The following is a 12839-nucleotide window of genomic DNA, read 5'->3' on the forward strand; positions in this document are numbered from 1 at the left end:
AAGACTCCATCTATCCACCCTATACATGCCTCACGTAGTTTTGTACGCTTCAGTCGGGTCACCCCTCAGCCTCCAATGCTATAGCAAAAATAATGCAGGTTTGTCCAAGCTCACCTATAGCTAATACAGGCAGTATCCAGGTAAACCTCTTTAGCACCCGCTCCAATCCTCCACATCCTTCGTATAGTGTGGTGACCAGAACTGCACACTCCACTCCAAATCCAGCCTAACTGAAGTTTTATACTGCTGCAACATGACCTGCCAACCTTTATACTCATTGCCTTGACACATGAAGGCAAGCATGCTGTATACCTTCTTTACCACCTTATCTACTTGTGCTGTCACCTTCAGAGAGTTATTCAGAGATCCCTCTGAATATCAATGTTCCTAAGGGTCCTGCCATTTACTGTATACTTTCCTCTTGCATTTGACCTCCCCCCACAATGCATCACGTCACACTTGTTCAGATTAAACTCCATCTGCTATTTCTTTGCCCAACTTTCCAACTGATCTAAATCCTGCTGCATGCTTTGACAACATTATTTCTATCCACCAATTTTCGTGTCACCTGCAAGCTTACTAATTGGACCTTGTACATATTCATCCAAATCATATACTGCAAACAACAGCACTTAGCATTGTGGAACATCACTGGTCACAGACCCTTCACAACTACCCTCTGTCTTCTATGAGCAATGTCAGTTTGTAACCAACTTACCAAACTCACCATGGATCCCATAAGCCTTAAACTTCTGGACCAACCTCCCATGAGGGACTTTGTCAGATGTTTTGGTAAAGTCCATGCAGACAATATTCACTTCCCTACCCTCATCAATCAACTTTATCACTTCCTCAAAAAACTCAAATTTGTGAGAGAATATCTCCCCCACGCAAAACCATGCGGACCAGCCCTAATAAGTCCATTCTTTTCCAAATGCAAGTAAATTCTGATTCTAAGAATCTTCTCCAATTATTTCCTTACCACTAATAGTTGAATATAAAAGGTTCACTTCCATCTAGAAGGACAAGGGCAGCAGATACATGGAAAACTGGAGGTCCCCTTCCAATCCACTGACCATTCTGACATTCCTTCACTGTTGCTGGGTCAAAATCCTGCAATTCCCTCCCTAAGGACATAATGGATCCATCCGCAGAAAGATGGACTGCAGTGGCTCAAGAAGGCAGCTCACCACCACTTTGTCAAGGAGAACTAGTGAGGGGTAATAATGCTGGCCCAGACAGTAACATTCACATCCCATGTTGAAAACACAATTTGTATTAACCACTTCAAAGAAGAGAAAGGATTTTCTCCCTGGTGTCCTGTTCAATACTTATCCCTCAAACAATACCTTAAAAACGGAGTACGGTTTTGACCAGAGTTTGGTAATTAAGTGAAATTAAAATCTTCTTCTTAGAATCAAATTTTATTCACAATTCACAAATAACATTCAAATATTTTGCTACTTAAAATCTAAATTTCACCCAGGGGAATCCAAGCAGTCTACTTGAGTGCAGCTGCATTTAGTCATTTAAGGGAACGAGCTTAGACTGGGTTGTCTGTACTAGAACTGAGATAACTCAGAGCACATGAATAGAGATATCACAGTGCAACTGAGCACTGAGCGCCCCTTTGAGTAGAGTGCTTTGAATTGTGGGAGTACGGGAGTTTGGGCAAGAGAGGCTCGCTTTGTTTTTCCGAATCTTTTTCATCCTGTGGGAATTGGCGCTTTCTCTACAATAGGTAAAGATGCTCGTTGCTTGATGAGTATCTAGTTAGTGGTTATGGTCTGTCCTACACCCAAGATTGAAAATAATATAGGAACTGGTGATATGGTTAATAATGTGTAAAAAGGCAAAATAAATAATTGAATAAAATGATGAAGTAATTAATTAAAACAAAGAAAGGTGATAAGGACAAGCCAGGCAACTATAGATCAGTGAGCCTGACCTCGGAGGTGGGCAAGTTGTTGGAGGGAACCCTGAGGGACAGGATGTACATGTATTTGGAAAGGCAAGGACTGATTCGGGATAGTCAACATGGCTTTGTGTGTGGGAAGTCATGTCTCACAAACTTGATTGAGTTTTTTGAAGAAGTAACAAAGAGGATTGATGAGGGCAGAGCGGTGGACATGATCTATATGGACTTCAGTAAGGCGTTCGACAAGGTTCCCCATGGGAGACTGATTAGCAAGGTTAGACGGCAATCTCGGAGGTGGTGTGGTTGGCAGTGGCTGCAGGCCGTCCGGTGGCATCGGGAGCAGAAGTGGCGTCATCGATTGCCCCAGTGGTCGTGGAAGGAGCAGCCGTGTGGCTAATGGCCTCTGGGCGGTTTCAGAGGCCGGGGGGAGGTTCTAGAAGGTACGAGGAAACCCGTGTATGGACGGAAGTACATGAAAGTTTGTTCAGCTTATGTCCTTTTATGTCTGATGCAGTAGAGAAACACCGTTTGTTGAGCACATCCTTCTGAGGATGTAGAAATACAGAGGTCCACTGCAGGTCTGGGAAAGTGAGGCTTTGAGCTGGCGCAGGACTGACTGCAGGTAGAGTGGATGGTGGCGCAAGGCTGATAACGTGGAGCGGAGGATCCAGAAGAAGAATCTTCGTTGAAAGTTTTGGATTTGCAGTGTGTACTGGGTATCCTGTTCAGGTCCAAACTGGATTGGTCTGAATGTGGTCCAGAGTCCATGTGGAATCAGAATGTTCTGTAGGCAGGCACTGAGGAAGGAGATGTGGCTGTGGTAGCAAGTCTGCTAGAGGACGTGGCTGAAGAGCTTCAGGGCAGAGGAGAGGACTTGGGGGCTCCAGTGAGAGAAGGACCCATGGAGGTCTTTGTAGAGAGAGGAGCAGAACTTCTTCAAGGTAGGCATCCTTGGAAGAGGCTTCGCAGTAGGGTTGAAATCTTCTAGGAGAAAGTGAGGACTGCAGATGCTGGAGCTCAGAGTCGAGAGTGCCATGTTGGAAAAACACAGCAGGTCAGGCAGCATCTGAGGAGCAGGAGAATCAATGTTTCAGGCATAAGCCCTTCATCAGGAGCCCTTCCTGAAACGTTGATTCTATTGCTCCTGAGATGCTGCCTGACCTGCTGTGTATTTCCAGCACTACACTGTCAGTATGGTCAGGGTAAACACATTCACAATCAATGTTTGTGATTTGAGGAGCTCAGATATTAAGTTAGAGACTGAGCTGCAGACACTGACATGTCAAAAAAGTAAAAGGTTGCCAGGGTATTTTGTACCAGGAGGTAGTCACACCTCTTACGATAGCACCTCTGATTGGATTAGTGTGAGCTCAGGAACAGTAGAATGTGGCTGCAACTGAAGGAGGGAAGGAGACTATGGGGCCAGCTTTTGCCATGGTCCACCAGATCGGAAACTCTTTCAGCTTGTTTCGACAATAGTGTGTGCTGCAGGATCAATGAGCCAACTGAATCTTGGTATAGGAAGCTAGTCAAGGGTAGGGAACATAAAGGAACGTAGTGAGGCAGGTTATTAATGTAGCAAGGAGATGAAAGGTTTTTGGGGGCAGGAGGGAATATAGAATCCCTATAGTGTGGAGGCAGACAATTCAGCTCATCAAGTTCACACTGACACTCTGAACAACCTTGTGGCTCACATGAGTTGAAATAATCATAAATTAGACTCAAAATGTTGGATTCATCAAGTATATTGCTTAGAGTTCCCCATGTGGCTAGACATTGGTATATACTTCTGCTTGGAACATGACCACAGTGCAACAGTTAAGTGCAGCACCCTGTACAACAAGGGGTTCCGGGTCTTTCTGAATAATAGAATATTTCTAGCTTGAGGCCGAAGTCGATAGATACTTGTTAGGCAACGGAATCCAAAGTTACAGTGGAGAGACAGGGATGTGGATTTTGAAACATGATCTGGTCAGCCATTGAATGGTGGAGTGGGTTTGAGAGGCCAATTGGACTACTTCTGCTCCTAATGCATTTATCCAGGGGATGTGGGCCTCATTGGCTGGGCTAGCATATATTGCCATCCCTAACTGCCCTGGTGAAGGTGGTGGTGAGCTGCCTTGTTGCAGATTTTGGGTTTTAGGGCCACCCACAGTGCTTTTTGGAAGGGAGCTCAAGGATTTTAAAGGAATGGCGATGTATTTCCAAGTGGGTGACGTGGAGGGGAATGTGAGGTAGTGGTGTCCCCATGTCTCTGCTGCCCTTGCCTGTATGGATGGTAGAGATCACGGTTTGGTAAGGCATTGTTGAAGGAGAGGTGGTGAATTAAGGAGTTGAGAAAGGAGAGAATGCTTTACATAGAAACATAGAAGACAGGAGCAGGAGGAAGCCATTCAGCCCTTTGAGCCTGCTCCAGCATTCATCACGATCAATAGGCTAATCCTGCTTTCTCCCCATAACCTTTGATCACATTTTCCCCAAGTGCTATATCTAGGCGCCTCTTGAATACATTCAATGTTTTAGTATCAACTCCTTCCTGTGATAATGAAATCTACAGGCTCCCTACTCTTTGGGTGAAGAAATAACTCCTCATCTCCATCCTAAATGGTCCTCCCCCGAATCCTTAAACTGTGACCCCTGCTTGCGGACACACCCACCATCAGGAACATCCTCCCTGCATCAACCCTGTCCAGTCCTGTTAGAATTTTATAAGTTTCGATGAATTCCAGCGAAAACAATCCTGACCTAGTCAATCTCTCTTCATACGCCATCCCCCCCAGCCCTCGGAATCAGCCTGGGAAACCTTCACTGCATTCCCTTGAGAGCAAGAGCATCCTTCCTCAGAAAAGGAGATCAAAACTGCACACAACATTCCAGGTGTGGCTTCACCAAGGTCCTGTATAACTGCAATGACACATACCTGCTCCTGTACTTGTAACCTCTCACAATGGAGACCAACATCCCATTTGCCTTCTTTACCACCTGCTGCACCTGCATGCTTACCGTCAGCGACTGGTGCACCAGGACACCCAGGTCCCACTGCACACTCCCCTCTCCCAATCTACACCATTCAGGTAGTAACCTGCCTTCTTGTTTTTACTTCCAAAGTGAATAATCTCACATTTATCCAAATTATACTGCATCTGCCATTGATTTGCACACTCACCCAACCTGTCCAGATCATGCTGAAGGATCTCAGCATCTTTGTCACACGATTCACCCTCCCACCCAACTTTGTATCATCTGCAAACCTTGAGATGTCATATTTTGTTCCCTCATCCTTATTTAAAGGGAATCAGTGGCACAGCAGCAATGTCAGCGAGCAGGAAATCCAGTAGCCCAGGTAAATATCCTGGGGACAGGGCCTCAAACCCCATCACAGCAGATGACATATAATTTCAGATCCACAGCAGTGTGGTTGACTCTTAACTGCTCTTGAAAATGGCCTGGCAAGCCACTCAGAACAGTTACAATTGTCAAACATTATCTGGTCATTAATGTCTGCGGGGCCTTGCTGAGCGGAACTTGGTTGCTCTATTTCCGACAGCCCCTATAGTTTCAAAAGGAGTTTTGGAAATGATGAGGGTGTGTCTTGTGCTATATAAATGCATGTTCATTTGTTTCCCTTATATAATTCAGGGAAAGGTTAAACAGACAGAGGTCTATTCGGATCATCTCCCATGGTGCTGGCACAGGCATAAAGGGCTGAATGGCCAGCTTCTCTGATGTGCCATTCTACAATGTATACTGTTTTGGCAACGGATCTCACGTTCGGGTGGAAACAGTCTGCTGATCTATGCTGTGTACTTCTACAGATAGCACCTCCCCTCTGCGTGTACAGATTTGTCTCTGTGTCTGCTCAGTGCAATAGCTATGGCATGTTAGCTAGTCAAAACTGGGAGAAACAGAATATTGGATACAGGTCAGAAAAGTAAGCACAGAGGCATCTGCTGTCTTTACCAGTCCCTGTTGGCAAGGTGGTTAGGAATAGGACTCACACTGGCGTCAGAAATTGACTTAATCCTTACTTACATCACCGAGCCCCAGGTAAACTTTATGGGGCCACCGTTCTCCTGATTAACTCCTCCTCACTCACCCCTCCCCCACACCCTCGCCCCACTTCATTATCGAAATGCCAGCTGTCCCACAGTATCTCAGGACAAACAGGATTATCTCTTCACAGACTGGCAAGGTCATATTTGGTTAGAACTTTGACTGAAGTAATAGGCAGCCATATCTCATTTAACCCAACATGTACCAGGGATGAGATGCGATCCCTTAGAGGTTGCTAATGAGCTCCATATTTAGAAAGACAGGCAGCAGATAGATGGGAACGTCACCAGCAGCAAATTCCCCTCCAAGCAATTCATCTTCCCTCTGTGTGCCTTATGTGTCTGACCTAGGAATATATCAGAGCTGAAAATGTGTTACTGGAAAAGCGCAGCAGGTCAGGCAGCATCCAAGGAACAGGAGAGTCAACGTTTCGGGCATAAGCCCTTCTTCAGGAATTATTGGGGCTTATGCCCGAAACGTCAATTCTCCTGTTCCTTGGATGCTGCCTGACCTGCTGCGCTTTTCCAGCAACACATTTTCAGCTCTGATCTCCAGCATCTGCAGCCCTCACTTTCTCTCTAGGAATATATCACCATTCTTTCAGTGTCATTGAGTCAAAATCCTGGAACTCACCCTCTCATAACACTGTGGGTGAACCTGCAATGCAAGGACCGCAGTGGTTCAAGAAGGCACTTACCTCCACCTTCTTCAGTATAAAGTCATAGAGTTGGATAGCATGGAAACAGACCCTTCAGGCCAACTCGTCCATGCCGACCCAGATATCCTAAATTAATCTAGTCCCATTTGCCAGCATTTGGTCGATATCCCTCTAAATCTTTCCTATTCATATACCCATCCAGATACCTTTTAAATCCTGTGATTGTACCAGCCTCCACCACTTCCTCTGACAACTCATTCCACAGATACAACACCCTCTGCATGAAAAAGTTGCCCCTCAGGTCCCTTTTAAATCTTTCCCCTCTCACCTTAAAGCTATGCCGTTTAGTTTTGGACTCCTCGACCCTGGGAAAAGACCTTGTCTATTCACCCTATCCATGTCCCTCATGATCTTATAAACTTCTATAAGGTCATCTATTTTCCAGGGGAAATAGCCCCAGCCTATTCGGCCTCTCCCTATAATCCAAACTCTCCAACCAGGCAATATCCTTTTAAATTTTTTCTGCACCCTTCTGAACTTTAACAACATCTTTCCTATAACAGGCTGTTTTCCAGAAGTGGCCTAGGCAGTGTTCTGTGCAGCCGCAACACAGTTTCCCAACTCCTTTACTCAATGCACTGACAAATAAAGGCAGGTGTACCAAACGCTTTCTTCATTATCCTGTCTACCTGTGACTCTTCAAGGAGCTATGAACCTGCACTCCAAGGTCTCTTTGTTCAGCAACATTCCCTAGGGAACATACCATTTAACATATAAGTCCTGCTCTGGTTTGCCATTCCAAAATGCAATGCCTCATAGGAATAGGCAACAAATACCAAATAAATAAAAGGAGGCCTTCATGATTCCAAACCACATGCTGCGAAAGTTTCCAATTGGTGGCAAAACTGACATCGCTTACAAAATAAGAGCAAAATACTGCAGATGCTGGAAATCTGAAACAAACACAGAGAAATGCTTGAGAAATTCAGCAGGACTGGCCACAACTGTGGAGAGTTAACAAATCAAATCCTGTATGACTCTTTCTCGAACCCATCAGAGGAACTCTGAAGAAGAGTCATGCAGACCTGTTCTTCTCTGTGCAGATGCAGCCAGACCTGCTGAGTTTCTCCAGCCTTTCCCAGTGTTTCTTTCACTTCAGAGCTTGATTGGTGAACTTTGACACTCCAAGGTTAGCATTATCCAGTTTCTCCCTTCATTCGGATGTTGGACCCTTCAAACACATTCATACCCATTTTCAGGAGCTTCCTGAAGAACATCTCCTAAACCATTAAACTTTCACCGTCTTTAGTGCCTGAATAATGTTCATCAAAGTCTCTACACTGCTCCCCTCTCTTCCTAACATTCACTATATTAACAACAAAACAACAATGGCAGCTTGCATTTATATAGTGCCTGTAACACAACGCTCCACCAGAGCATAATTTAGTGACAAGAAAATGAAGGTAACATGAAGGGCAAAGGCTCAGTGGAGAAGCAGATTTTAAGAAGCCTCTAAAAGGAGGGGTAGAGAGGTTAGACAGAGGTGAGAGGCTTAAGAAAAGTAGAGCTGCCAATGGTGGAAGAATGGAAACCAGGGATAAACAAAAGCTCTGAGTTGTTGAAGCACTGTTGAGGCCAAAGATAATGGCCAAAGGCAATGGACGGATATGAAGACATAGAGTTACAGAGTCAGAGAGACATGCAGCACGGAAACAGACCCTTCGGTCCAACTCATCCATGCCGACCCAGATATCCTAAATTAATCTAGTCCCATTTACCAGCACTTGGCCCATATCCCTCTAAACCTTTCCTATTCATATACCCATTCAGATACCGTTTAAATGCTGTAATTGCACCAGCCTCCACCATTTCCTGTGGCAGCACATTCCATACACGCACCACTCTATGTGAAAAGGTTACCCCATTGGGTCCCTTATAAATCTTTCCCCTCTCACCCTAAACCTATGCCCTCTAATTCTGGACTCCCCTAACCCAGGGAAAAAACCTTGGCTACTTATCCTATCCATGTCCCTCATGATTTTGTAAAACTCTATAAGGTCACCCCTCAGCCTCCGACACTCCAGGGAAAACATCCCCAACCTCTTCAGCTTCCCCCTATAGCTCAAACCCTCCAACCTTGGAAATATCGTTGTAAATCTTTTCTGAGCCCTTTCACATTTCACAACATAGTTCCTGTAGGAGGGAGACCAGATTTGCACACAATATTCCAAAAGTAGCCTAACCAAAGGTTCTGTACAGCTGCAACATGGATGATAAGTTTAAGGTCAAGGTGTCACTCCAATAGTGTAAAACAACGAACACAACAGTGGCAGGTCAATGGGACTCAACGTGTGTTGGATATAAGAAGCAGACATTAAATGAGCTCAAGTTTGTGATGGGTGGGAGATGGGATGTCAATGAGGAGAGTACTGGAATGATTGAGTCTGGCGGTAATAATGATGTGGATATTGGTTTTAGCAGCATGTGAGCTAAGGTGGGGTGGAAATAGGTAATGTCACAGAAATGGAAGTAGGTGTGAATATAGAACACTGGCCAGTACAGCACAGGGACGGGTCCTCTGTCCCACCACATCTGTGCTGGCCATGATGCCATTTGAACATTCTTAGTTAGAGACAAAAAAAACTGCAGACGCAGGAATCCAAGGTAGACAGCAGGAGACTGGAAGAACACAGCAAGCCAGGCAGCATCAGGAGGTGGAGAAGTCAACAGTTCAGTTGTAACCCTTCTTCAAGACTGGAATTGGGTGTGAGGGGAGCTGCTGGTGAGGTAGGGATAAGTGTAGACAGGTAGAGGGTACAACCTGGTTGGTTAATGGGAGGAACGATTCCAGTTGGAGGTGGAGGGAAGGGATGATCAGAGGAATTTTTTGACACTGGAGGTCGGAGGTTGAGCTCAAAATCAAACAGGATGTCAAGGTTACAAACAATGGAGTTCATCCACAGACAGTGAGCAGCGGGTGAGCAAGGAATAGAGACAATAAGGAGTGACTAGTGGGGGAATACATGGAAATTCAACCCTGCGCAGGGAAGGTGGCGCTGTTTCGGGAGACTCACGTTTCGGTTTTGTAGGAGAAGCATCGCTCCAGTGGAATCTTCAGTACTTTGCCGTTCAAGCCCACAAACAGAGAGCGGTCACTGTGAAGGATCTGCAGGCTTCGGATGGGCTCCTGTTTGCTGGCTGCCAGCAGCTGCAGCTCTTCCAAGTAGCAGCCTCGCAAACCCTTGCTGTCCGATGACAGGGTTTTCAGAATAGTTCCGTGCTCTGAGTTTAAAAAGAAACAATCAAGGCAGTGCAATTTAACCCTGATGGACAGCTGCATTACTGAACTGAATTTCATTTTCGCAAAATCAAATTAAAAATCTACATTCTTACATTAATGCAAAGGAGCCAATGAGCACTGAGCACAGAGTATATATTGTAGAACCAATGAGAGATAAACCTGTTGTCGACCTCCCATTGTGCAATGAGGCAAGGTTAATTAATACGTCCACTTGGAAATAGTGATCATAATACAACCTACTTCCACATCACAATGAGCATGGAGTGTGATGAGATATAATGTGCTACCTTAGGAATTTGGTGCAGGTCATCTTTAGTTCAACAATCTGACTCCAGCCTTGAAATTTCAAACTGTGTGCTGAATACAAAACTGATATTAACAGCATCTGTCTGGTAGTGGGAGTTATTAGTCCATAGATTGAAAATGGTTGCCCAAATAGATGTTTATCACTAGAGCAGCAAACTGACTTAGCAGTCCTAATTGGGGGTGAGTCATCAGCCTTTTATAAAAGCAGACAGGTTATGCAATCACATAAAGCCATAAGAAATAGGAACAGGAGTAGGCCATTCGGCCCTCTCAAGACTGCGCCACCATTCAGCAGGATCTTGGCTGAACCAACATTCCTCATATCCATTTTCCTCCGTTTTCTCCTTAATCCTTGATTTCCAAAGACGAGGATGACGGGAAGTAATGCTAACTTGGGAATTTGATTCAAAGGCAGAAGGAGATGTTGCTGTTTAAAGCTTTTGTGAGCCTTCAGAATCTGGTTAATGCTCCGGGTAAATAATTAAATATAAAGTGATACAGATCATTTGCAATGGGAAATGTGACACAAAGGGACATACAACTTAAGCATAAAAGTGTACCATCAAATACAGTCAGAGTAGGGAGAAATGTCTTTAAACTAATAGAGAGGGAGGAGCATTCAGGTGAAAGGAAAACTTAGAAATCCAAACATACGAGTTGAGGCAAACGAAAAGTCTAATGAGGTGGGTAAAGTGAATTGGACAGAAAGAGGCAGAGAGTATCACAGCGTGAAGTGCTTGCAGGGATTAGTAGTAAGAAAATACAATTTAAGTCACTTTATCTGAATGTGTGGAGCATTCAGAATAAAATAGATGAATGGTCTCTCAAAAAGAAAATCCAGTGGCACAGATAGAGGGGAATAGCTGAGAGCTAAACACAATTTCAGGGTACGCAACATTTTGAGAAGAAAGCAAAATGGAAAGGGAGGAGGGATAGTCCTGATAATAAAGGATCACATGATGAATTATATTTAAAATGCATCTGGACAGGTACATGAATAAGAAGGGTTTAGAGGGATATGGGCCAAATGATGGCAAATGGGGCAGGATTAATGCAGGATAAAAGGTCGGCATAGATGGTTTGGAAGGGTCTGTTTCTATGCTGTATATCTCTATTACTCTATGACTTGAGTGAGAAAATATCCTGGCTCTGAAAAATTGTACAGTGTATCGTTATGGATGGAAATAAAGAATTGCAAGGGTCAGGAAATGCAGATAGGACTGATTTAATCATCAAATAGACTGAACCAATCAAATTGACAAAGGTGATATGGAAAGAGAATTTGTCGAATATCTGCAGTAATATATTGTGGAACCTGTTTTCAACCTCGCATTGTGCAACAAGGCAAGGTTAATTAATATGTCCACTTGGAAATAGTGATCATAATACAACTGATTTCCACATTACAAACAAGAATATTGAACTTAAAAAACAAATTTACGTAGGTATTAGGCTAAATTTAAAAGAGTAAAATGACTAAAAGATATGCTGGGTAATAACAGTGAGAAATAATTTAACGAAATAATTCAAAATGTTCAACAGAAACTACATTACATTGAAATTACAAAATTTCAAAAGGAAAGACATACTAAGATATACAAAGGCTCCGTAGCTTACTAAGGAGGTTAAAAATATGACTTGATTAAAAGAATTGGCTTTGAATACAATAAAGGATGCCGGAGGATTGGGAGTATTTTAGAATTCAGCAAACAGCCAATAAAATGATAATAAAAAGGGAAAATAGCGAATATTAGAGTCAACTGACCAGGAATATAAAAATCACCTTGAAGATCTTTTGCAAGTGTATGAAAAGATAGGAAGGGGCCTTATGACGCAGGGGCCTTATGTCCCTACCTCTGAGCCAGGAGGCTAAAGTTCAATTCTATAAGGCATGAAACCATAAGATATTGGAGCAGAATTATGCCCTTTGGCCGATCACGTCTGTTCTGCCATTTGATCATGGTTGATATGTTTCTAAACCCCATTCTCCACAAGCCTTAATACCCTTGAAAATCAGTCTTAAATACATTCAATGACTTGGACTCCACTGCCCTCTGTGGCAATGAGTTCCGCAGATTCATCACCCTCTGGGGAAGAAATTCCTCAGATCAGTTCAGAAGGGTCATCCCTTCACTCTGAGGATGTGCCCTCAGGCCCTAGTCTTTCCTTCTAGTGGAAACATCTTCTCCATGTCCACTTTATTCAGGCCTCTCAGTATTTCATATGTTTCAATCAGATCCTCTCCTCGTCTTTCTAAAGTCCATGAAGCAAGTGCCAACTCATTCAGAGGCGTGTCATACCATGTGTGTGCAGGTGATTAAAATATCTATGAGGAAAAGAAAGCAGCTAATGTGGCTGCTTAGAAGTAAAGTGGCTGCTTAGAAGGAGAAATGACCACGGGGAATGAGGAAATGCCAAAACCATTGCTTTGAATGCCATTACAAATCATTACAAATACTTGATGTCTGTCTTTTCAGTAGAAGGCACAAATAAACACCTGAAACAGGGGTCAGTAGAAGAAAGATATTTACTTACCTTAAGAGCACAGAATGTGTTCTGAAAACCCAGGGGACTGAAGTCCAACAAAACTTCAGGATTCTACA

At 43.9% G+C, this 12839-nt stretch overlaps 1 protein-coding gene across 3 annotated transcripts in view; it reads right to left on the minus strand.

Moving 5' to 3' along the window:
- Nucleotides 1-12839, minus strand: part of sema5ba (sema domain, seven thrombospondin repeats (type 1 and type 1-like), transmembrane domain (TM) and short cytoplasmic domain, (semaphorin) 5Ba) — a 324529-nt gene that overhangs the window by 93142 nt on the left and 218548 nt on the right. For all 3 annotated transcript variants that reach the window (XM_087989341.1, XM_087989339.1, XM_087989340.1), the window contains exon 12: nt 9704-9911. In XM_087989341.1, the coding sequence (XP_087845467.1) occupies nt 9704-9911 (208 nt within the window). The remainder of the gene's footprint in view (nt 1-9703; nt 9912-12839) is intronic.

Source organism: Chiloscyllium plagiosum, unplaced genomic scaffold (assembly GCF_037043375.1).
Source record: "Chiloscyllium plagiosum isolate Xiang-an unplaced genomic scaffold, Cpla_swu_hap1 HiC_scaffold_7, whole genome shotgun sequence".
Classification (NCBI taxonomy): domain Eukaryota; kingdom Metazoa; phylum Chordata; class Chondrichthyes; order Orectolobiformes; family Hemiscylliidae; genus Chiloscyllium; species Chiloscyllium plagiosum.